Source organism: Acomys russatus, chromosome 26 (genome assembly GCF_903995435.1).
Source record: "Acomys russatus chromosome 26, mAcoRus1.1, whole genome shotgun sequence".
NCBI classification, from domain to species: domain Eukaryota; kingdom Metazoa; phylum Chordata; class Mammalia; order Rodentia; family Muridae; genus Acomys; species Acomys russatus.
The window spans coordinates 41,808,319-41,833,869 of NC_067162.1; the positions used below are offsets into that span (position 1 = coordinate 41,808,319).

General features: G+C 50.3%; 1 protein-coding gene across 1 annotated transcript in view; it reads left to right on the forward strand.

Moving 5' to 3' along the window:
• Cmip (c-Maf inducing protein) overlaps positions 1–25,551 on the forward strand; it is a 198,037-nt gene that overhangs the window by 131,961 nt on the left and 40,525 nt on the right. Inside the window, exons 4-5 of the mRNA XM_051169014.1 lie at positions 19,553–19,714; positions 25,287–25,328. Of these exons, the coding sequence (XP_051024971.1) occupies positions 19,553–19,714; positions 25,287–25,328 (204 nt within the window). The remainder of the gene's footprint in view (positions 1–19,552; positions 19,715–25,286; positions 25,329–25,551) is intronic.

The following is a 25,551-nucleotide window of genomic DNA, read 5'->3' on the forward strand; positions in this document are numbered from 1 at the left end:
AAGCCTTTGTCACTCTTGTCTTATAAAAAGAGGGGCCAGAGCCCAAAAGAATTGCCAGAGAAGACATTGCTGAGGACACATGGCTTCTTAGAAGTACACTTGCCATGTAGCAAAGGATTGACCCAGGACGTTCTCAGAGCCCCTGTTCAGGGACAGCCACTGTCAGGGTCCTTGCGTAGGCTGCTTGCTGCTCATAAAATCAGGAGTTTCATCCTGCACTCCATATAGATAGGAGGCCTGGCCCATGCCGGGATGGCAGGAGGACCAGGTCAGAGTGACTGAATGCCCTGAGTTGACACCCCATCCTGTACCCCTTGCTGAAGGCCAAGCCAGAACACTCCTGACATAGGAAGCCTGGGGCTCACTCAGTACAGGGTGCTCCAGTGACACTGTCACCCTGACTCAGTCTCTCCCTGGTCCGGAAGTCACACTGTGAAGAGCCCCAGAGCCCCTCCCAGATCCTGTGCTGTGGCTTGGACTCTTCTCACTCTGACCTACACATCCTCTCCTGGGGTGTCCAGACAGACACATCTCCAGTCACTAAGCAGCAGCTCCTCACTCTGTGCACTTGCTCTGCACTGAGGATAGTGGACCATCTCAGCTACAAGGACTGCTTCTCCTATGTTCCTATTTCAGGTGTGGACAGTGTGGCTGAGAAGGTTCACCTGAGTTCACCCATCACATAGCGTTTGAACAGAGGCCTAACTTGAACCCAGAACTGAATGCTGTGTGTGTTGGTGTGACCCACCCCTCATCCCCCACCCCACTCCCCTGTTCCAGACACAGGTGTGCAGAGCATGCACATAGGCACATACTCACCACCCACAACACATATATGCCTCATAGATTGTTACTGACATTTTTAGGCTCATGTCCTGGGCCCTGATGGCAGTAATCTAGGCTTGGCCACTGCTCTTATGCCAGTTAAATAGCCGCCGTGATAATGAAAAAGAGGAGGGAATGACTAAGAGCCCCAGCATCCTCCTCTGTCCTGCCCCCTCCCCCGCCAGTTCATCTTCAATACAGGGCCAGGAGGTTTAGGTATAGAGATGCACAACCGGCCCCATCTGTCACCTACCCCATCTGTCACCTACCCATCATCGTCTCAGCTCCAGACTCTTCCTGAGGTGGCCCCGATGAATTGTCTGAACTATGTGCATTCTTTTTGAGTGGTTCAGGTTCCTTTTCTGACTGGCACCTGGACTCCAGTCTTTTCTTTCTCTCAGCATGAATCCTCTGTGTGTGGGGGGCGGGGGGAGGGAATTCTAGTTGCGTGGGGCCCATTGTGTCAGTAGTCAGATAGCCAGAGGGAAAAGACACAGACAGCTTTCACAGACCCCAATTCAAATCCTCAGTCCTGGGTGTGTAGAATACACAATGAGAGAGACAGATAGAGAGACAGAGGCACAGAGGCAGATTTACATTTCTTTCCAGGCCTCATAGATGTATTGAGGGTTAGAGATGAAATCGGGCTGGTTGCCTGGCCTGACAGCATAGCCACAGTCGTACGTGGCTCCCACACCTGCCCAGGTATACCACACCACTCCCTTGTACTCAGTGCCTAGACCTGGTCTGGCCCCTTACTTCAGGGTAGGGCCTTGGTCCTTTTACAGCCCAGCCACATGCCTGCCTTGCTCATCCAGGTCACCTCTTGGCATTCAGCCCCAGAATGATCAGAGGGTCTCTTGGAGCATTGTAAAAGTTGAGCTGTCCCCACCCTGCAAGGGGCCACCTTACTCCCGCACTGCAGAAAGGCCCCGGGGTGACCCAGAGAACCAAGGGGGCTGGCCCTGGGGACCCAAGTGTAGAAGCCGTTGGTGGCCCAAGCTACCAGTCTCCAGTGTCTTCCAGCCTCATCGTGGCCCCTCAGAGAGTCACTGGGGTCCCCGTAACTAACAACAAGGGGACTCCTGGGATTGAAACTAACAAATGGCAGAGGCTGGGTGGCCTTGGGGAGGAGAACCGTGTTCCCAGGCTTCCTTTATGGTAGAGGAAAGAAAACAATTATTGGTCACCCTCTGATGTTGGGAGCCTTGCTGGGGGATATCCTAGAACCCCAAGGCTTGATGAGGCCCATCTCAACCAAAATGTGCTTTAGGAGCACAGGGATTGGTTGAGTATTTTTCTGCTGGATTCAAGCAGGGCTAGGATGCAAGCCTAGGCAGGTAGCCTCCGAGTTAGCTTCGTCCCATCCTTCCAGCTTCTATGGCCAGAATTTGGCAAAGTTACAGACGTGGAAGGCACGGAGGCGAGGGACAGGAGCCCACCACCCCCACCCCGACCCTACAGCCTTTCCACTTCCCCACTTAATACATTCTCTGTTGTCTTCCTGCCTGCCTTCCCTCCTTTCCACTCTCACCTTTCTCTCCAGGCCTGGAGCTTCTGTGCTAGCGAAGTACTGGACCACTCAGCTCCACCCCCTAACCCTCTGGTTTTGATTCGGAGACAGGATCTTGCTAAGTTACCTCAATTTGCTGTCCTCCTGCTCCAGCCTCTAGAGTAGGTAGCTGAGGTACAGTTATGGGCCTGTACCCCTAGACTTGCCTGGTTTCAGGCTCTTCTGTCTTTTAGATCAGTTTTTTTATAGTTTCTCTAGAGAGAAGCATACAGACCAAAAGAGGCGACCCAGCGAATTCTCCCCAGGGAACTTGGGCTACGACCGTGTGCTGTGGGTCTCCCGGTGCCCACACGACTAGGTCACATCTATTCATCGGACCTGCTTGTACTCAGCATTGTGAATGGGCTCGTTTGTGCCTTGGGCTCGTACGAAGGCAGAAAATTAGGTTTGCCAGACTTAGATGTGTTGTTTGCGCAGTGACGCTGTATTCTGTCAGTGCTGGTGGCATTTGTTGGGCTTTGAGTGTGTCTCTGCTTGTTAAACCTCTTGTGGCAGGACACGTCCAGTTAGGCCTGGTACAGACAAGACCATCAGGAACACTGTGGTGTCTGTTGTGGGTGCGTGGGAGTTAAGTCAACAGCCTGTAGGGTACACTATGGTCTCCTTAAGCAAAGACTGACCACTCTTTTCCTGGAATGGTTGTATATTTCCACTGCTTCTGAGGCTTGGGGTGCGGGGGGGGGGGGGGAGATGAGAGAGCCCTGGGGCAGGGGTACTAAAAATCGGGTTTCCTGTTTGTTTTTAAATATTGAAAAGGACAAAGAACTTCACAAGAACTGCCACTTGCTACGAACCTGTGCACACTTTTTTTTCTGTCTTTAAAAAAAAAAAAATGGAACTCTAATCAAATGGAACAAAGCATGCAGGTCCTGTTGAGTGTGAGCACTTGGTTGGCTGTCATCTTCACTAGACTCTGAGGAAATTTTGGTAGAGGAGATAGAAAGACAAGAGCAGGAGGACTAGGACCACATGTTAGAAAGCATGTATCTAAACACGACAGGGGCACTGCACCCACAAAATTTCAAGCAAGACCTGTGTCCTGATGCCCAGCTGTTGTACCAGTGTGGTGGAGGAAATCTTACAAGGTTCGACCCTCAGATGAAGAACCACAGGCAATTGGAGGCTGCTGAAAGAGGGAGAATCAATTTCATTCAGGGACAAGCTCCCTAACGGATTATCCAATCCCCAGTGGGTCACCCTAAACACGTCTACATCGGACCAATACCAAGTGGACTCAACAGATTATATTATATGCATATAAAGTTTATACTTACAGGTTGTGTGTGTGTGTGTGTGTGTGTGTGTGTGTGTGTGTGTGTGTGTGTGTGTGTGTGTTAACAGTAGTAACTAAAGAAGTTGTGGATTTGAGAAGGAGTAAAGTGGACATTGGAGGAGTTCTGGGGGTGGGATGATGTAAACACAGTACGCATGTATGAAATTCTCAAATAAAAAAAATTAAAAAGGCAAACTGAGCTGTGCATAGGTCTGTGGCAGCCCTTTTAAAATGGCGGAGAAGCGTTAAGACTCAGAAGCAGACCCTCTTCTCAGGTCTGCGTTCCCACTGGCTGTCCCTGCTGGTGACCTAACAAGCTGCTCAGGCCGTTTTCTTTTTAAAACGCCACATGGACTTGATTCTTCTCCCCTCACCATTTGGGTCCTTGTCCCTCTGGCTCTCATATGTGACGGGTGTCTCTGTAGAGACCTCAGGGAGAGGTCCACCTTACCCCTTGCTTCTGCCTTCCCAAAGGGCACCCAAAACCCAGCTGGCCCCCGAGCTCTGTGTCTGTGTGATGCTTCGCCTGTGTTTTGCCAAGTGCCAAACCACCCAGCACCTAGAAGGGGCTTTGGACCTTTAGTAACTCACTGTCATTCATATTAGGCAATGGGCTTTCTGAAAGGACCAGAGCAGAGGATTTGAACTGTTTACAAACAGCCCAAGGGGTTTTGCTTCCCAGGCCTCACCCTGGGAAACTGGTCTCCCTATTCCATTTGCCAAACACCTGGAACCCAGACTAGATATAGTGACATGCCCCAAGCAGCAAGGCTAGAGAGTGTGGGGGGGAGGGGGAGGGGTGCAAAGATGGCCCAGAAGGAAGACCCTTAGAAACACTAACACCCCCCTTTTTCCCTTTAGTTAGGTATGGTGGCATATGCTTGTAACTTCAGCACTGAAGGAACAGAGATAGACAGATTCCCTGGAGCTCACTAACCAGCCAGCCTCAGCTGATTAGCAAGCCCCACATCCTGATAAGAGACCTTGTCTTGAACAGAAGAAAGAAAGAAAGAAAGAAAGAAAGAAAGAAAGAAAGAAAGAAAGAAAGAAAGAAAGAAAGAGCGAGCCAGGCAGTGGTGGCACACCCCTTTAATCCCAGAACTCAGGTGGATCTCTGTAAGTTGGAGGCCAGCCTGGTCTACAGAGTGAGTTCCAGGACAGCCAGAGCTACACAGAGAAAAAACCCTGTCTCAGAAAAACACAAGAAGGAAAAAAAATGAAGGAAGGGAGGGAGGGAGGAAGGAAATCCAGGTGCTAGTTCCTGAGTCTCCACATAGGTACGTGCCCAGTGTACATGTGCACATGATCGGAGCCAGGGGAGCTGAGTCTTTACTAGGCTCCTGGGCCACCACGCCTGTCCTAGAACCTTCCTGTCCTTCCCCAGCCCTCCTAGAGATCTGGCTGTGAGCTCTGAGGTCTGGTCCCTGAAATCTGGTCCCCTTCGCTGTTGAAGGTCTGCCCAGGCCTCTGGAGCCACATGGTGGCTCTCCCAGCGTTCCGGGAAGAAGTGGCATCTGTGGGTTGTTTTTCCTTCCAAGCAAGGAGGGGACTGGAGCTTCCATGTGTCATCAGCACACGCTTTGATGGGGACCGATGAGTCACCGAGCCGCACAGGGAGGGTTTTCACATACATGGGTTTGTGGGTAAGCCCTCTTTCTGCCCTTTAAGGCAGAATTTTGTTTGACTCCCCCCCCCCCCCCCCCGCAACCCCTTCTCCTTGTGGATGAATTTTCCAGACGTAACCAGAAGGCAGCGTCATCATTTGACATGACCCCCATTCCTCAGGAGACTGTGGTGGGAAGTGGGGTGCTCTGATCCGGGGACGCTGTCTTCCTTTCAGGGTGGCATGGTGGTTGAGTGGCCCAGTGGAGGAGAGGAGGATAGCCCACAGTTCTGTGTTGGTCTCGGTGGCTCCTGCCCGCCCACTGGCTTGGAAACTAGGCTAAACAGAGACTTAAGAGAGCCACCACAGCTGTCCCCACAGAGGAATTTGCCCTCATCCCTCCAGAGATGATCAGGCTTGCTCAGTGGGCTGGTGGCGCAGATCTGGAGAAGAAGGGCCTTGTGGCACCGGGTGCTCTGAGCTTTTAGGGTGGCCCTAGCACATACCAAGACGACCCACAGACGGGCAGAGATACCCGCTCACGGGGCCACACGTCCCTTCCTGACAGAGCCACTACATGGTGCTATAGCAGATTGTGCCCTGGGACTGTGTTCCTGGAATGGTATTAGAACCAGTGTCGATCTACGGAGGCTTGTTCCACCGGCTTTGCAAGGGCCTGTATCTGTCCTTAGATGGGTTAGGTTTCCAGGACCATGACAATAAAGGACATCCGGAAGAAGCTCAGAGTCCCTCCAAACTGGCCAAGATGGCAGCAGGCATCTGTGGCTGCTGGCTCATAGGCTCTTGTCAAAGTCTTGAGTTGAATCTATACACAGGTTCGAACCCCTGTCCCAGCCTCCCAACCAATTCAGGCAAAGGATTTTGCATACTGGTTCTCAAAGAGTAGCTCACAGGCCTATGTCATATGGCCACTGGGGTGTCAGCCTGTGAGGTAGGAATGGGGCTCAGTTGGTAGGACGTGTGAAGCTTCATGTTCAGTTCCCAAAACCTCACAGAACAGGTACAGCATGTGCACCTGTAAGCCGGGCACTTGGGGAGCGGAGGCAGGAGGACTGGACGTTCACAGTCACTTTCAGTTACGTAGCGGATTCGAGTCTTAAGTCATGAACTAGGGCAGAGGCACATCACACTATGTGGTACCAGTGTTTGATGTATACCAGGCTTCAACAAGGCAGATTAAAAAGTCAAGCACGCCGAGCACTTGTTGAGTGACTACTAGATTCCATCTGTTTGATCCGCGCCATCTTGTCTAAGCTGTACAGTGTCCCTGGGAGGTGAGTAGCACCTACAGAGCTGTACCTACATTCAATACCTTAGCATGAGTGGTATCACATGGACTTAGCCACATGTCACTCAGCAGAATGTCTTTCAGGTCATGTGTGCTGTGGCACACATCAGCATTTCCTTCTTTTTCAAGACTGCATAATACTCCAATGTGTGTATGTACTACAGTTGGTTCATGAACTTGTGACCTTGGGTTGCTTCTGTCTCTTGACTGTTGTTTTGTTTGTTTGGTTTGGTTTTTTGAGACAGGGTTTCTCTGTGTAGCTTTGGCTGTCCTGGACTCCCATTATACACCAGGCTGGGCTCAAACTCACAGAGATACATCTGCCTTTGCCTTCTGGGTGCTGGGATTAAAGGCGAGCGCCACCACCTTGCCAGGCACCACTTGACTGTTTGTTGTGAGCAACGCTACTGTGAACATGGATGTACGGACACACTCATTCAGTGTACTGGTATCCACAGAAGTACCAATGTCTGAGGATACCCATCTGTAATGCACCGGGATCAAGGGGTCCACTGAGCATGGAGTCCCTTACGCCTTAGTTTGCTGCTGATGTTTAGCCAGGACTGAACATCTTAGCAGGGTTGTCAGGGTGGGCGTTAGTACTGAAGAAGCTTGTAGGGAGAAGACTTGATTTGTGGGTGGTTTGACAGTGTCTGCTGTTGTGGAATAAAGATGCCAGGTAGAATCCTCCCCCGTGGCTCCTCTTCGCCAAGGACCGTACGTCAGCTGTGGCTGACGTCCCTGTCTGAATTCTCTTGGAAGTTCTTCCTGCAGCCTGCCAGGTCCCCAGGTAGCTCCCTCTGACATCATGGATGATGCAGGTATACAGGGTTGCGGGTGGCCGGGCCCAGCCTGCTTGAGGCCACACAGGGCGAAGCTTGTGCATTGTGACAAAGGCCAGGCCAGGCTTTTGGGTGGTGATACAGGTCTCACAGTCCACTGAGGAGTCAGGGAACAGACTACCAGGACAACTAAGGAAAAGGAAAACCAGCATATTCCAAATGGAGGAAGAGCTGAAGGTCTGTCTCACTATGGCTCACAGGCTAACAAACAGATCAGCCTGGCTTGGGGACAGTCGGGTCTGAGTGGCCAGCCCTTGCATGCTGCGTCACTGGTGTATGAGTTTCCCAAGACCATCAGGTCCAGCTGTCTTGAAACAACCAGAATTTGCGGTCTCATAGCTCTGGGGCCAGAAATCCAAAGTCAAGGTGGAAGCAGGCCCTTGTTCCCTTGGAGGCTTCTGGGGGTGTCTTTGCCTGACTTGGTCCAGCATCTGGAGACCTGCAGGCAACCCTGGGCCCTTCTTACTTCTGGCCATGCAACTTGGTTCCCTGGTTGTGTCTGCATAACTGTATGGTGTGCGTGCGTGTGTGTGTGTGTGTGTGTGTGTGTGTGTGTGTGTGTGTGTGTGTGCGTGTGCGTGTGCGTGTGTGTGCGCGCGCGCGCATAACTGTATGGTGTGTGTGTGTCTGCATAACTGTATGGTGTGCTTGTGTGTGTGTCTGCGTAACTGTATGGTGTGTGTGTGTGTCTGCGTAACTGTATGGTGGGTGGGTGTGTAGGTGTGTGTCTGCATAACTGTATGGTGTGTGTGTGTGTGTGTCGGTCTGTCTGTCTTTGTGTCTGTGTGTCTGTCTGTCTGTCTCTCTGTGAGACTCAGCTTCCATGTGGCATTTTTGCATGGGCATCAGTTCACGGCCCAGCCTAGTCCAGCATGACCTCATCTTACTTAAACTTTATTCCATCTGCGAAGACCCTGTTTTCCTAATAAGGGTACAGTCAGATGTCCACAGTTGTAACTGGGTTATAACTTCTGGGGAGACAGTGCAGCCCAGGCTACCAGCGTTGTGTCCCCGGGCAAGGGAATGGTCCCTTCCATCACTCCCCTGATCTAGGCCAAGAGTTGGGGTCAGTCTACCCCTACAGCCAGCCAGCAGGCATGCGGTTGAATCTTGCTTTTTACAGGGCTCTGAAGTCTCCAGGGTGTCCCGAAAGCCCCTGGTGCAGACTGCCAGGCCCTACCCAGCTCTGCAAGGCCAAGTCTTTATTTACCTCCCCTTCCGCCATCCCCCCCTTCCCCCTCCCCCTTCCCCCCTCCCTGGGTTCCCTGTCCGTCCGTGGCAGTGGTTTGAAGGACGCATCTCTGATGTTGGTGCTGATGTTTATGATTCTCCTCCTTGCCTTAAGCAGCAATTTCCTTACCCCAGGTGGCTCAGGTACCTTCTACAGAAAGCAGAGAGAGTAGAGACCTCTCTATCCCTGCCTCCAAGGAGCATGAACTCGGTGGGAAGCCCACAGTGCATCTGTGTGATGACTGGTTTGTGCCTGGGATGCAGCGCAAGTGGGATGTGGTACCCAGCTGGGAGCCTGACACCCAGGTGGGTCATCCACTCACCAGCCAGACTCATGGTTACCCAGGCAACCAGCTGATGCCCAGAGCCAGTAGAGCAGGACACCCACCTCCGTTTCCTTGGCAGCAGTAATAGCTACAAGGAAGCTGCCTATGATGGTCACTTAGGAAGCTGAGTGCCTGAGCTGTGTGTCCTTTGTTAAGACAAAGTACCTATCTCCCCAGGAACTGTCTTCTCAGGCACACATCAGCTGGGTTCTCCAGCTGACAGGAAGGGACAGTAGACACTGAGAATAGAAGGCACAGGTTTTAGAAGTTATTTATTTATTTTTATGTGTGTGGGCGTTGACTGCATGTTTGTCTATGCCTGGTGCCCATGTAAGCCAGTAGAAGGCATCAGTGAGATCCCCTTGGATTGTAGGTACAGATGGTTGTGAGCTGCCGTGTGGGTGCTGGGACTCAGAACCTCTAGAAGAATAGCCAGTGCTGTTTACTGCTGAGCCATCTCTCCAGCCGTGTCTTCACCCAGCATGATGGCGTGAGGTCAGACACTCAGCTTACAAACATGGCTACCCCAGTTCTCTCTGCCTATCACGAGTTGTGTGGCTTACCTGCTCAGCCCCACTTTCTCATCTACAAAGCGGGGCTCACCTCCCTGAGGTACTGTTGAGATTACAGAAGTTAACTTGTAGGCCTGTGGGTGATAGCTTAAGTCAGTAAAGCTTGCCTTGCAAGCTTGGAGACCCGAGTTCAGTCCCCAGAAACCATGTTTTTATTTTAAAAAAAAAAAAAAAAAAAAAAAAAAAGCCACACAAGACGGACAACTCTTGAAGAATGACACCCGAGGCTGACCTTTGACCTCTGCTTGTACTCTTACACATGTGTGTACCAGCATGAACACACACACACACACAAGAAAATACCAGGTTAGGTGTTTGGCACAGAGCCTGACCTATACAGAGCCCTCCAAAAGGAAGAAGAAAGGCTTTCTAGTGACATCCATCACAGCCAGGTGCACAACAGCTGCTCCCAGCAGGTAGCCATTGTTACCTAATTGCTAGCCTTGCTGGAGTGTCCCCTCTGTGTCCCCACACCTGAGGGAGAAAAAAAAAAAAAGCCTGATAGATGAATTCCTCTACTGGTAAGCAAGGGCAGTGACTGCTGGCCAAATATAGGTGCCCTGAAAGACCCATATATAGTTCACCGATGGTCGTGGGATGGGGTGGTGGCCATCCAGAGGTTAGCCGAGAGCAGAGGCAGAGATGGGAACAGCCTAGCCCTTATCTGTGGACAAGCAGCTCAGCCACAGTGGCCTGGCCACGCTCTATCCCGAGGAGGACCTGAATACTGCCGCTCAAAAGGCTGCCTGTCAACTCTGAGGTCACCTCACTGAGTACAAGAAGCCAGCTCCAAAGGCCATGTGCTTGTTATATGACTCCATCCCCATGCCCTGCCTGGATCCAGGAAGAGACTAGCTGTTGGAAGGGAAAGAGGTATTGACTGTTGGATGTCTTCAGTTTCCCTTGGGGTGGTAGCTGCACGTGAAGCGCTAAGTGCTGCTGAAGCAAATGCCTTGAGATGATTGGCAGTTCACTGGTGTGGCTTTCACCTTGATAATGGGCCTATGTGTACGACAAAGACAGCAGGACTGACTCTTGGACTTGGAGTCCTCAGGCAGCCGAGGCCACAGGCTATCTCTGGTATCTTAGTTTGTTTTCTGTTGCCGTGACAAACACCATGACCAAAAGTCACTCGGAGACGAGAGGGTTTATTTCACCTTCCAGGTTGTACTCCATCGTGGAGTGAAGCCAAAGCAGGAGCTAACGGCAAGAACTGAAGCTTGCTTTCTTAGACAGCCCAGAGCCACCCGCCTAGGGATGGTGCCTCCCACAGTGGGCTGGGCCTCCCTCCATCACTTAATCAAGAAAATGCCTCATAGGCACAGCATGTTCACAGGCCAGTCTGATGGAGGCAACTCTTTAGCAGAGGTTCCCTCTTCCTGCTCACTCTAGTGCTGTGTCAAGTTGACAGCTAAAGCAGCAAGTGGAGGAAGGAGGGTCACTTCCCAGCCTGAGACAAAGGAAGGCTCCTCGTAAGAGAGCAGTAGTGTTCGCCTTCATCTCTGAATATTTCTCAATGAGATGGGCCCACACTGTGACAGAAGCAACTTGCATTTGCAGTATCTTAATGTCTTTATTAGCGTGTTAATGATACATAGTGGTGGGCTTCATTGTGACATTTCCATACATGTATATGTTATATCTAGAAGGCCGATTGTCTCCCTGTACCAATGTCCACAGCCCATGGCAAGTGTACAGTCAGGACAGGGGGTAGGCAGCCTGTCTGCCTTTCTCGCTGGGTGTGTGAGGGACTCTGGGGCACACAACATAAATCAATAAGTTTTCTTGTCACTGTGATAGAGAGGCTGACAGAAACAGCCGCAGCGGGGACAGGTTTGTTCATGCTCACGGGCCATCATGGGGAAACAGGCATGAGAGTGGACAGCTGGTAGCTGCTTAGGATTGTGACAACAGCTGGGAGTAAAAAGAGATGGAGACAGGAGCACAGCCTGCCTGCAGCCTTCATGTGCCACCCGTACAACCCGCTTCCATCAACTAGGCTCCATGTCCAGAAGGTTCCACTGCCTTCCAAAACAGCACCACCAGCTGGGTGAGCCTATAGGGGACATTTTACTGTGAAAAAAGACACCTTGGAGGAAAAGCCCAAGATGGGGTCCCTGTTGAGGCCCATTCAACCTGCACTCCATGGCTCTTATGCAAGAAGATTGCTTTGAATGTGGTCCATCACAAAAGTGTTAATTTACTCAACATTAAAAAGACTATAAAGGGCATACATGCTAGCTGTGTGTGTGTGTGTGTGCGTGTGTGCATAGGTTCTCGTGAGCTTTATGGTGGCAGTATCAAGGTTGGACGCACCTACTAGCTGGGGGCTTGGAGAACCCCATGTCCCCTATGTGGGGAGGGGCAGATAGGGGCTGTCTCCTTGTGCTGAGCACGGTGCTATCGGCTCTGTGGAGAGGCAGATGAGCTGGACCTTAGGCATGGTGACAGGGGCATGGCACTGCCCCCATAGCTTTCGGTGGTGACAACGGTGTTCTCTGTCTAGCAGCTGCAGAGCAATTGTGTGGCTGAAGAGCTAGGCTTCCACTTGACTTTTCTTCTAATTAAGTTGACTGTCAGAAGCCCCCTGGGGCTAGTAGCTTTCAGACAGGCCAGGCAGCTCTATGCTGGACCTGGAAATAAAGTGTCAAAGCCAGTCCGCATCCTCCGTAGCTTACTCGGCTCCATCTCCGTAGGGACGTCCTCCCCTCCGCAGCTCCTCAGAGTACCCGTGACAAGTGACAAGGAGCATGCGTACTTGTGTGCACGCGAGCCTCAGAGGCTGCAGCAGGCAGCAGAGCTGTGCGCCCCCACCCCCCCCCCCCATCCTTGGGAAGAGCGTTCATTTCCAGTACATTCTGAGACACGCCTCCTGGTGAGGGACACCCACCTGATGACAGCTTGTCTCCTGTGGAAGAGCTAAGAGGCTCCACTCTCTCAGGCGTGAGAACCCCAGTGTCTTGTGCCTGCTTCTACCTCTACCACAGAAGCAGTTTCCAGAGAGATGGCTGGTGTTGCCCAGGTAACATCCCTTCCCTGATAAGCAGAGAGGGTGAGGGCAGCCATGGAGTGACTGGCTCTGCCAGAAGGGAAGCAGGAGGCTCTGCCTGCTGTTTCTGTTTATTGTTGGCCTGTGCGGCTTTGCTACAGATGCTGAGAGCCTTTCTTAGCCTTCTCTGCTCTGGACCACTCCCTCCCAGGACTTGGTAGGTGATGTTATCTACACTTGTGGTGCAGCCAGGAAGTAGATTGTTTCATGTGTGTTACTTGATGGGCAGTTACAGTAAGCCTTTGGAAGTAATTATTCTTTTATTGCTTTGCAGATGAGGGACTGCAGTCAAACAATAGACTGTAAATCCCAGGCCTATCTGCTCTTCTTAGCACAGTTTCCTCAGGACTTAGCTCAACACTTGGCATATTATAGTAGAAAGCTTCCTATAATTGTAGTTGGGTGGGTAGTGAGTAGGTGGGTGTGTGGGCAGATGGGCCAAGGATGGACAAACCAGTGAGTGGATGGGTAAGGATGGATGGATGAGTAGATAAACTTTTGGGTGAAAGATGGATAGATGAATGGATGGGAGGTGGATGGGCACTGGATGAGTAGGTAAATAGGTAGGTGGGTATGGATGGGTAAGTAGATGAATATGGGTAGATAAGTGAAGGCTGAAAGGATAAATAGATGGTAGATAGAAAGGTGAATAGGGTGATAGGTGAATAGGTGATTGGATGGATGAAGGATAGGTGGATAAAATAGCTGATGGATGGATGAACAGGTGGATGGTAGACATGGAGCTGAGATTTGACCTGAAGTCTGCTTACTGCAAAACCCCCTCCTCTTAACAGGCCATGCTGCCTTTGGCCTAGTCTGCTCACCTCTGTCTTCCTAGAATGACTCTGTGTGTGTGTGTGTGTGTGTGTGTGTGTGTGTGTGTGTGTGTGTGTGTGTGTGTGTCCCCTATTTGAGGCATAAGTTACATGTCATTAAGTTTAGCTGTCGTAAGTATACAGTAGGATGATTTTAGTAAACTTGGCCAAATGGTGTCCTAATCTGTTTTCAGAACATCACCACCACCCCAGAGATGCCCTGGGTGGATCTCCCAGCACTGGCTGGTCCACTTTCTGTCTGTAAGGGAACCTTTTCTTTTAGAAGGTTCGTGTAAAAGGAATCATACAGTTTGTGTCTTATGTCTGACTTTTGTCACAAGGCACAGTGGCCATGAAGTGACCCAGGCTGTCGTAGGATGTGTTCATTCTTCTTTCCATTACGTGGCTCTGCCACATCTTGTTCAGCCTTGTGGACACTCATGTGCTTGCCTCTGTGGGGCAGGGCTTTTCTTTTTTGGAGGAGGCAAATTTTGAAAAACAATTACTGAGCCATGAGGCAAGTGCATGCGTAACATCTTCAGACCGTCAAGCAGGCAGGGGCTTAGCTCAGTGATAAGAACACATGTGAGGTCCTAGGGTTTTTTGTTTTGTTTTGGGGTTTTTGTTTTGTGTTGTTTTGTGGTTTTGTTTTGTTTTTTTTTTTTTCTTTTGTTTTTGTAGACAAGGTTTCTCTGTGTAGCCTTGGCTGTCCTGGACTTGCTCTGTAGACCAGGCTGGCTTTGAACTCACAGAGATCCGTCTGCCTCTGCTTCCCCAAGTGCTGGGGTTACAGGCATGCGTCACAGCACCCAGCTTTAAGGTCCTAGGTTTGATCCCCAGCACAGGAGGATAGGAGGCAGAGGGCTATTGAATGTTTTGTGAGTGGTTGTACATTTTTTATTTACCAATGACAGTGCACTAGGATTGCCTTGACCACATCCTTGCCAACACTTGGTATTGTCTGTTTTTTCTATCCCAATGGACATGAAATAGTATCTCTGTACCATTGTAATGTGTATTTCCCCTGAAGCTTGTAATGGCTAGCATCTCTTCTCCCTCGCCCCCGTTTTTGTTTGTTTGCTTTTTGTTGTTTGTTTTGTTATGAAGTACAGTCTCAAGTAGTCCAGGCTGGATTTGAACTCTTATAGCCAAGGATGACCTTGAGTTCTTGCTCCTCCTGCCTGTGTCGTCCTACCTCCCCCCATGCTGCCATGACAGGTGTGTTCCTCTGGCTAGGTGTGAGCATCTTTTCATGTGTCTACTCATTCTGAGACCTGACTCATGAGCCAGAGCTTTGAGGGCCACACTCAATTTCTGTTGCATATTCTGTTTGCCTTGAATTTTATAACTCTTAGAAAACCCATAGGTTTTGGTGTCATTGTAGACAAATAGCCAAAGCTGGGTTCGAACACAGGCTGCATGTTGCCAGCCACACACTAAGTCAGTACCAAGCCTTATAACATCAGTTGTGTGCCCAACCTCGACAGTTTCAGGACCCCTGTCCCTTCTCTCATACACACACACACACACACACACACACACACTCTCAGGTCAAGGATTCTAGTGGCTCATAGGTACACAGTGGTCATGAAGTACTCATGGCTGCTGACAGAGCAGGCTGTGTGGGAAGACTGTTGGCCTCCAGAGAGCTAGGATTCCAGAAGTGGCCTCATCTGGGCCTCACCATGACTCATCTCCCGCTGAGCTCATAAGAGTTCCTGGGATGATGCTAACGTGTCGACTGGGGTGTGGTTAAGGACCCAAAGCCTTGGATGTTCTACTCCCTGTCTGTAGCTTCATGGCCCACCTACCTGTTACTTCTGCCAGCCTCATTCATGTTTGTCACCCAATAGTCACCTGATGTTTGCCATGGGTTTATTCCTGGATCTTACCTTGCCACCAAGCCTCATTGACACTGCCTTCAGTGTCCCTCAGCTGACCCGTCTTGTCTCTCCCCTTGACACCACTGGTCCTGAGGGACGTCATGGAAAGAGACCTTTAGAGGCTCTGCAGCCAGTTTTGACTCATGTGCCATTTTGACTCTTTCTGACTGCAATGGCTTTAGGCTGGTTACCCCCCCTCCTGGATGTGACTGTCATGTGAATCGTGGTGGCCACTCTGTCCCACTCCCAGCATCACCTGCTTTTGCAGAATGCTCACCATGGACGCCATGAAGTGGTGTCCCCAATGCCTGTAGCCCTGAAAACATCTTGGCTTGGGCTCTAGTCAGATACAATAAAGGGAGCCTGGGGACCCATGGCCCTGCATTCCAGGTGAGTCTGCCTGTGTCTGGCAGCCCCTCGTAGGACTGACTTTCTGCTGCCCACATAGATGATGTTGCCAGGTTTCCATGCCATCAGGGTAGAAGCTGCGCCCCCCCCCCCCACCTTTATTGGCTGCCTCCCCAAGTCTTAAAGTTTGGAGGGTTTTTTTTTTGTTTTGTTTTTAAATGTACAGAGATAGGCACGATCTGTTTCCCTGGGTAGATGGTCTGATATAATCCATTCAAGGTCACTTAGTCCAACTTTAACAAAGCCCGTGTCTTTTGCACACTGGTGGGAACAATGATGGCCCTTGTTCGGCCATATTTCTTGATCAGACCAGTGGTCAGAGCAGATGTAGCAGAAGTGAGAGCCCTAACCTGAAGTTCCCTGGGTGACCCAAGTAGAGCTGTTGGTGACGCATCTTGCCTTCAGACGGCCAATTCCCATCTCTTTCTCACTCTCCACGCCAACGTTTCCTTTCATCGTTTCGCCAATCGTTACGCTATTTGAACTCAGTCCCTTGACTGAGAGTCGGTTTCCAGGATGGTCTAGACTCCAGCTCCTAGGGTCTTAACAGCTGAACCGAGCAGTTCAGAATCTAGCTAGCGATGTGCCTGCTTCTGTCATATGTTAAGTGAATGTTAACCCTTGTCACAGCCTTGGTGCCTCGTCAGAGCGCACTCTCTGAGGAGGGTGTCCTGATGACACAACAAACTGTAATCCCTCGGCTCTAAGGAAGGCCTTTCCCTTAGTACCAAGGCCAGGGCACGGAAGCTAGGATTGGTCTCGGAGGCTAGTTTGCTCAGGCATTGGAGATACGTCCTGCGTGTCCTGACTCCCTTCTTCTGTGTCTCAGTGACAGTGGTTCCCAACCTTCCTAATGCTGCCACCCTTTAATACAGGCCCTCATGTTGTGGCGACCCCATTCATAGAATTATTTCATTCTTACTTCATAACTATAACTTTGCCACTATCAGGAGTCATAATGTATATATCTGATATTCAGGATGGCTGATATGTGACCCCTGAGAAAGGGTCATTCAACCCCCGAAGGGATCCTGACCCGCAGATTGAGAACCAGTACGCTGTGGCATCTGTTCTGAAAACTGTCCATGGCCACCCCACCTCATAGGTTGGTTATATTTTGCAGAGTTCTTGTTTGAAATAGGGTCTCCCTGTAGCCCATGATGGCTTCAAACTTGCATGCATGTGTGCCAGCAAAGAGAAAGTCAGAGTCTTCTCTCAGTCACTTTCCACGTGTTTGAGACATGGTCTCTTACTAAGGCTGGTGGTCACTGACCCAGCTAGCCCAGGCTGCCCCGCAAGCTCCACTCTGCCTCCTCAGTGCTGGGATTATAAGCATGTACCACCATGCTTAGTGTTTCACTTGGGAGCTGGGGATCCGAACTCAGGTCTTCATGCTTGCCCAGCAGGTATTTTACTGGCTGAGCCATCTTACAGCAGACCCATGGTCTCTTACTCCCGGATGAAGGCTTGGATTACAGGCATGTACCACCTCAGCCAACCATGTTTTGCCCAGTTTACATGAGGGGTGGCCAGGACCATTCTTGCCAACATATTTTAATGATGGCTATTTCTGGATTGTAGAATTTTTTAGTCTCCCCCCACCCCTTTCTCCTCTTTGTGTCTTTTGGTATGGTTTCAATTTTTTTAAAAAAATGAGTGCACATCATCTTTATAGAAATAATTCTTTCAAGCATAATAGCTTGCAGCTGGCCAGCAAAATAGTTATGGGAGCTTCCACTATGCATGAGTTGATCCCACTGTGGGATGACCTGAGGGATAGATTGTCCTGGTGATCCTCATCGTGTGGTGAAATTTATTTTATTTATTATTATCATTATTATTATTATTGTTGTTGTTGTTATAAAATATAATATACAATAATGTATTATAATATTATTATAATAAATGTTGTTGTTGTTATTTGATGGTCTTTTGGCAAGGACGTGGTTCCCTAGAATACATTGAAATCCCAGCTTCCTAGCATTCAAGGGAGGATCAGCCAGGAAAACACCAGTGACAGGTCCAGAGAAGCCTGTTTAGACCTGGGTGTGTTTTGTCATTAAAATAACGGAGTTAGGGACATACTCATGGTCACCGTCTTCATCAGCACACAGCCGATTTGCTCCTCACTAGGGTGCTCTGCTCTGGCAGCACTTGCTGTGCCTCCTCCATCCTCAGAACGCGGAAGTCTGCAGTCGTTTCTGGTTCTCTTCCTCTCCCTGTGTTGAATGAAGCCAGTGTGAGCCTCCGAGGGGCAGGCGGGGTGGAGGTCCCAGGGCTCCAGCACAGAGCCACGAGGCATGGAGGTGGGAGGAGAGGGAGTGATGAGGCAGGTAGGCAGATGAAAGAACTTGAGTGAAAAAAGGGAAAAGAAATAGTGAGAGAAAAAAAAAAAAAAAAAAAAAAAGAAATAGTGAGAGAGATAACCTGGACTACAGAGCTAGGTTGTTTGACATTCTACCTCAATAACAACAGCAACAAAACCCACCTTATTGACATACGTTTACATGTGTGTGGTGCCATTGGTGGCAGAGAATCATCGGGAAGGGAGAAGGCATGAGAAAAGATGGGGGATACCATTCGTGTCCTTGTGGGTGATGGGTGTTTGAAAGAAACATATTAAGTGAGCTTTATTCATGTTGGTGGTTCTCTCTGGGTTGTGATTTTTGGGGGGTAACTTCATAGAGGGCATTGAACTAATGTGGACCCAGGATTGATGTGGGTTCCCACTGAGCCTAGCATGAATCTCTCCAACCTAATGTGGGGCCCAGGGACCCTAAAGGTGAAATAATCTCTAAAGGGAATCATTTTCACCCTGGCTCCACCCCTATCCAGTTGGACTTAAGATGTACCTTCCAAATACCTCTTCAGCTCAGGTCCTGAGACTTACAGTTTGTAGTTCTTAATTCAGAAATGGCACAGGAAGACCACTGTGGCAGTCAGTTTGAGCCTGGGTTATCAGCGAGGGCCAGTCCCCTTCCTTAAGTCTTTGCCTCAGAGGTTGTGGCATGTCACCGTAGCTGGTTGCTGGCACGGGGGTGCGGTGACTTTAAGATCAGGCTTTCCCTAGGAGCAAGGGGTTTAGCACTAAGTGAAGAAGCTCATACTGTTGAGAATCCAGCAAGCCGGGGCGGTGCAGGGCCAGACAGGCAGCCACAGAGACAGAGACGGGAAGGGAGCACTTGGCTTGGACCTCTGCCCTCCAAGGCCTTTGTTTCCATGATGTCAGAGAGGCGGAACTAACGGGCGCCTCAAATCCAGGAGGCCGAAGCCCTGCCCTCCATTCGGGTTTGGAGGCTGCGCTGAGCGAGGTGAGCATGTCCCTGCCTTCCTAGCCTAGCTTCCGCGGGCCAGCCTGGGCTTGGTCCCCACCTGGCTACAGCTGAGTCTTGGCCTTCATCCTGACCGTCATCCTCTTCTTTGTCGGAATGCCACTTGCCAAAAGACCTTATAGGATCTGCAGAGGCAGAAACTTGGCTTATAGAAAGCCTTCTGTGGGCCTGGAACATTCCCACTCTTAACTGTGCTTGGCGTCTTGGGGAGTTTGGCAAAAGACTCCATCTAGAGTGCAGTCTCCCAGTTACTTTTTATGTGTCACTGGGAACAGGGTGGGAAACTGCTGTTCCAGCGTTCGGAGCGTCTGCAGACGCACCCTTGACCTTGGATGGAGCCTGTTTCTTTCTTTGTGAATCCATTTCCTTTCGGGGAGAGCTCAGTACAGGTTGACAACTTGCCGGGGCCTTTTTTACCCCGCCCCCACCAGGGAGGCTCTTTGGTTATCTTGCTTGAGTTGTTGGCTAAATCGGTGATATATATCCCCGTTTTTCTCTTTCTTTCCACCCAGAAAAAGATTTACAAATACAAGAAAGTCCTGAGTAATCCGAGCCGCTGGGAGGTGGTCTTGAAGGAGATCCGGACACTAGTGGACATGGCCCTCACGTCCCCACTGCAGGACGATTCCATCAACCAGGCCCCACTGGAAATCGTCTCAAAACTACTCTCGGAGGTAAGATGCACCCCCAGCTTGATGTGGCCTCTTCTCCTCTCTGAGTTGTCTGTTTTCACCTCCATCTTGTTCCCAGCCCCATCTGAGTGAGCAGGAGAGATCTACCTATGGTGTGCCACCCCTCTGTTCTTATTAAGGAAGCCAGTATCTCCCACCAAGCCATTGAAGGCTTGCTGGTTCCAGTTGCCTCCGACTGGTCTAGAGGTATAGGGGACAGTCACCTCTGCTAAGCCTTAGGTCAGACCCAGGACTCGGATGGCGGCTCTGATAGTGGTCACTGCAGCTTCCCAGGGTCACGTGCTATTTCATAACTAATTTTTGCTGCTGTTATGGATTGTAATGTAAATACCTGTTTTCCAGTGGTCTTAGGTGACCCCCTGTGAAAGGGTTGTTTGATGACCACCACCCCACCCCAGAGGTCGTAACTCACAGGTTGAGAACCACTGCTCTAGATGAAACCTTCTATCCTGCTCTGTCCAGCTGGGGCAGTGTCTGGTTCTGGTTTTTTTGTTCAGCCCTTGCTAGCTTTCTGTCCCACAAACCCCCAGCTGTTCACAGGCGTAGTTCGCCTCGCTCAAGGTTTAAAAAGCAGACTTTGCATGCATAATGCAGGTGGCGGCAGGAAATAGTTTATTATATATATATATATATATTGTCAAACAATAAAACAAGGCAAAAAAAAAAAAAAAAGTAAAAACAAGTAATCCGGACCTCAGCACAATGGCCGTTTCCAGGTTCTCTTTAAAGACGGAAAAATCTGGCTCCGTTGGGCAGCTACTGTTATTTAGCATCCTGTCCTGGGCAGGCCATCACCATCCACTTTGCCAGGCAGTGCTGTGCTAGAGCGTGTGCCAGCTGCCAAGAATGGTGACAGCAATAACACCGGTCCCCTGCCCTCCCATACAGCCCATCTTCCATCAGGGGCTGCAGCAGTAATGAGGAAGCATCAGCATCGTCAGTCAGGCCCAAGTGAGTCAGGGGAGGCGGGGGAAAGTTGAGTCGCAAAACTTCACTACAACCCACTGGGATCTGTGCACTGCCCTCAGCGCTGTTTCTTGCACCCTGAAAATAGCCACGCTACTCTCATTTATGTGCCTGCCTGTCCCCCTGGGGATGCTGGGGTTGCTGACTCCCTATTTAAAATAGTCACAGTCACCACCCGAGTGATGCCTCCGTCCGTCTCTCCAGAGAGTTTCATTCCCTGTGTCTCACCTCACTCTTGTGCGTGTTCCCTTCAAGCTCCCGTGTACTCCATCCTCCTTTCTCGACTGTCCTAGGCTGGCCACCACCCTACAGCCCAGGGGACTCAGGTCTTCTTTGATGCAGAATGTTAAGGGTCCCTTTCCTTGGAAGAGCTGGGTGAGGTAGAAAGTGGTGGTGGCGGCAGACAGATGAGTGGGGTGGGCACACAGGTGGGAGAGAGCTTCCTTCTGTAGAGGGCCACGCGCTGGTGTGAAGCATGCAAGGTTCCAAATCTCCAAATCTCGGGGCCTCTTGCCCAGTGTCCAGCCCTTAGTTCAAGCTTCTTACTCGCGGAGGGGGGGTGGGTGGTGGATAAGGAGGCTCATCCTCCCTTCAGAAGGCAGGCAGATAGCTTTCCAGTCTGGTATTAGTGATTTTAACTGTTGATTGGACAAAAAGCAACTCAAGGAAGTGTTGGTATTGACTCACGGTCAGAAGGTGCGGTCACGGTGGGCAAGTCATAGCAGGGACCTGAGGCGGCTGGCCACATACACAGCATCTCTTTTTGTATCTATGCCACCTAATAAGGGACTGTGCCATCCTCACTCATAAAGGAACAGTCCAGGCACACCAAAGGCAAGTCCATACTGCCCTAGAACCTTTCCTTCAGGGCCACCTGACTCTTGCATCTGGAGGTAACGTTGCTCAGCCCTTCAGTTCCAGCACTCTGGGCTGTCCCCAGGACCCTATCCTCTTGGCCTTCTCACTAAATCTGGAGCTTTAAATAAAGGATCTGAAAGTCAGCTTGGATGGGAGATATTTAAAGAAAGAAAATTTAAAAAGATACTTCCATTTATGGGGGTCCCTCATGTGTCAGCCGTTCAAGTCAATGTATCCAGCCCATAAAGAACTCGTGTCTCAGTGAGGGACGAAGCTGAGACTGTCACCCTGTGACTCAGTACCCATTCCTGTTAACCTTAGCACATCCTTGAACAACAACTCACCATTTATGGTTATGTAGTCCAGATCAGTCACTGTACAGGACAAGGCTTTTAGAATTGTTGCATTCTCCTAAGGACCCTGCAAAGCAAGTTAAAACCAGAGGCTTGGCCAGGTGTGGTGGCGCGTGTCTTTAATCCCAGCACTTGAGAGACAGAGGCAGGTGGATCTCTGAGTTCAAGGCCAGTCTGGTCTACAGAATGAGTTCCAGAACAGCCAGGGCTACACAGAGAAACTCTGTCTTGAAAAACAAAATGAAAACAACAAACAAACAAACCAGAGGAATGACCAGCACTTCCAATCTCATATTAGTGATTTTTACAGTTGATTCAACAAAAGTAGCTTAAGGAAGGGTTCCTTTTGGCTCACAGTTCGTCATGTCATGGCGGGGACCAGAGGCAGCTGGTCGCATTGCATCCACTGTCAGGAAGCAAAGAAAGGTGGATGCCAGTTGCTCTGCTCATTTTTTCCTTTTCATTCAGTCCAGCACCCCAGCCCAGAGATGGTGCTGCCCGTTTAGGGTGCGTCTTCTTACCTCAATTAACCCACATTTAGAAACTCTCTCACACACGTCCAGATTTTTATCCCCATGGTGACTCTACATCCTGTCAAATTGTCACGCTCAGCCAGCCATCATAAGCAATCAGTAGCTTACCAAGAGGGCACTGAGCTACACAGATGGCTAGGGACCACCCCCAGGTCAGCCGGTACCCAGGCTCACATTCTGATACACCAATGTTTCCTAAGCCTAGATTAGAGAGACAGACCCATGTAAGAGCTGGGTGAAGTGGGACATGCCTGTAATCCCAGCACCTGAGAGAGGGGGTGGCCCAAGTGCGAGAATTCAGTGTCAGCCTTGGTGATGCAGGGAGTTCCAGGCCAGTCTGAGCTACATGAGATCCTAATTAAAAAAAAAAAAAAAAAAAAATCAAACAAATGATGGCCTAGAGAGATGGCTCAGGATGCCTCCGTGGTAAAGAGCACTTGCTGTTCTTGCAGAGGACCCAGGTTCAATTCCTACTCCGTACGTGGCAGCTTACAACTGTATGGGTACAGAGCATGCATGTTGTACACAGATATACATACGCATGCAGGTGAAACACTGATACACATAAAATAAATAGTTCTTAAAAAAAAAAAAACCCCAAACCAACAAAAAACTATGTAAGGGAGAAGTCTCCCTGTCCAGCAAACAGGTTGTCCACAACTGGGGCTTCTCAGAGAGTGAATGGGTACCCGCACAACCAAGCATAGGGAACTGCCTCGGGGTTGAATGCTATAGCCCTGTGTAGATAAAGCTTTGGACTTTGGAACAGTCAGAGGTACAGGTCCCCACTCCCACACCGGTCCCCCCTTGTGCATCAGGTCAGTGGCTGCCCTGTGATAAGTTCCAAGTAAACCATCAATCAGCAGGTGGTCAGAACAACCCTGACATCACAAAGCAGGAGCTGGGGATGCAGCGCAGAGGGATGAAGGCTTTTGTTGGCCAAACCTGGCGATCTAAGTTAAATCCCCAGACTACAGGGCAGAGAGAGAACCAACTCCTACAAGTTGTCCTCTGACCTCCACCTTACTCGTTGCCATGGCAACATGGGTACATACCCAACGCCCCAACCAAACAGACAAATAAACAAATGTAACAGAGAACGTTTTCAAAGTGAAAAGGAAACAGAATTAGCGGCCCCAGATCATTGTTTGAGGCTCCAGGAACTGCTTGCTGCTGTAAGGAAGAGCAGAGCTGGGCTTTCATCTGTCGTGACTCACTGTGACTAGTGGTTTTTAATAGTCCACTAGAAACAGACTTCACAGAAGGAAAAAGATATTACCGTCAGAGAAACACCCTCTGCTTGTACTGAGCCCTCAAGATGGTGGGCGGCCCGGCCCCTGCTTGGTACTGAGACACTTGTCTTTGTCTCAGACTTCTGTGTTACCCCAGATTGCTGGGGCAGAGGCAGATGTCCAGCCCGGTACCTGCCCTTTGGCCTCAGCAGGTGCAGGCCTGCTAGATGCTCCTACTCCCCATCCATCTATTGCTGTGGTACAGGGCAAGGACCCTGCCTCACGCCAATTCTGATCAAATCAGGGGTTGCTCTGAGCTACAAATGTGGCTGTTAGGAAATGCAGGTAGACACCAGTTGCCGGCCTGTATCCACCAGAAGAGACAGCAGACTGAGCTGAGCGTGGTGGCCCACGCCTGTAACCAACCCCAGCACTCAGGAGGCAGAGGCAGGTGATTCACTGTGAGTTCAAGACCAGCCTGATCTACAAAGGGAGTTCAGGATAGTCAAAGCTACACAGTGAAACCCTGTCTCGAAGAACCACGTGAGAGAGCGGGGGAGGGGGGGAGAACAAGACCAGCAAGTACTTTGAATTTCCTCATGATTCTTACCATTTCTTCATACTCACGGGAGGGCAATAATACAGTCAGTTTAACAGATTCCAGATCGAGAAGGAAGCAAAACAAAACGAGTTTATTAACCTAGTTCTGTCTGAGGCGTCCATCGCTCAAATGTGTATCTAGCTGGAACATCCTGAGGGCACTCATGGTGCACCAGTGTTCCCTGGGAGCCTACTTAGAGAACGACTGGGGGGGGGGGGGGGGGAACCATATCGATCTAAAATAAAAGGTTTACCTAGCACGGGGTGGAGACTCACAGAGGGCCTGATTTCTTCTGTTCTGTGAGCCTGCCCTCTTGGCTCCAAGGAGCGTTGTCCTAACAGTCTGCATCCTCGGACTGCAATCCCATGAGATGCCGGTATCAGAACCTCCATTTGCCAAAGTAGTAACTGAGTCTCAGCAAGACATGACTCACCCCCAGGCCTCAGAGCTCTGAGACGTGGGTGGGGAGCTCAGGTCCCCCTTTACTCTCCCCGTTCAGGGTTCCATTCTGTTGCTGTGATTAAAAAAAAAAAACACCCTGGCCAAATAGTAACTTAGGAAATGAAAGAGTTTATTTCAGCTTTCCAGGCCACGCTCAGTCACTGAGGGAAGTCAGGGCAGTAGCTCGAGAGCTTGAAGCAGAAACCATGGAGGAACTCTGCTTGCTGCCTTGCTCAGTCTCAGGTTCAGCTAGCTCCCTTGTACAGGTCGGGACCAGCTGTGTGTAAGGCGTGGTGCCGCCCACAGTGGGCTGTGCCCTCCGACATCAATCAACAGTCGAATCGAGACGTGCCCGCAAGCCAGTGTGGGGCTGTGTTAAGCTGACAGTTAAAGATAACTAGGATGTGCCCAGAGTTGGCCTGACGTATTGCGTGAATTGACGTATCAGCGTGTCCCTTGGGAGTAAGGATTGGCGACACTGAAAACATTTTGCAGTGCTGTGGAGCCTTGCGATTAAACGCCCAGTTTTGTTAATCGTGTTTTCCTTTCTTCTCCCGCCTCGGCCTTTAGAACACAAACCTGACCACTCAGGAGCATGAGAACATCATTGTGGTAAGTGGCCTGCCCCCCTCCCATCCCCACCCTCGCAAAGCACAACATGCAGAGCCCAGCTGACTGGAAGTGGCCATGGTGGCCACTTTTTGGGTGGGGTCTCTGTCGCCCTCTTGTTCCCGAGTCTCCACTTCACTTACTCACAGCTATCACCCTGTTACTGGCCAGGAAAACCCACTCTTTCTTGACCCAGATATGTTGCCTAATTAACTAAAACCAGGAT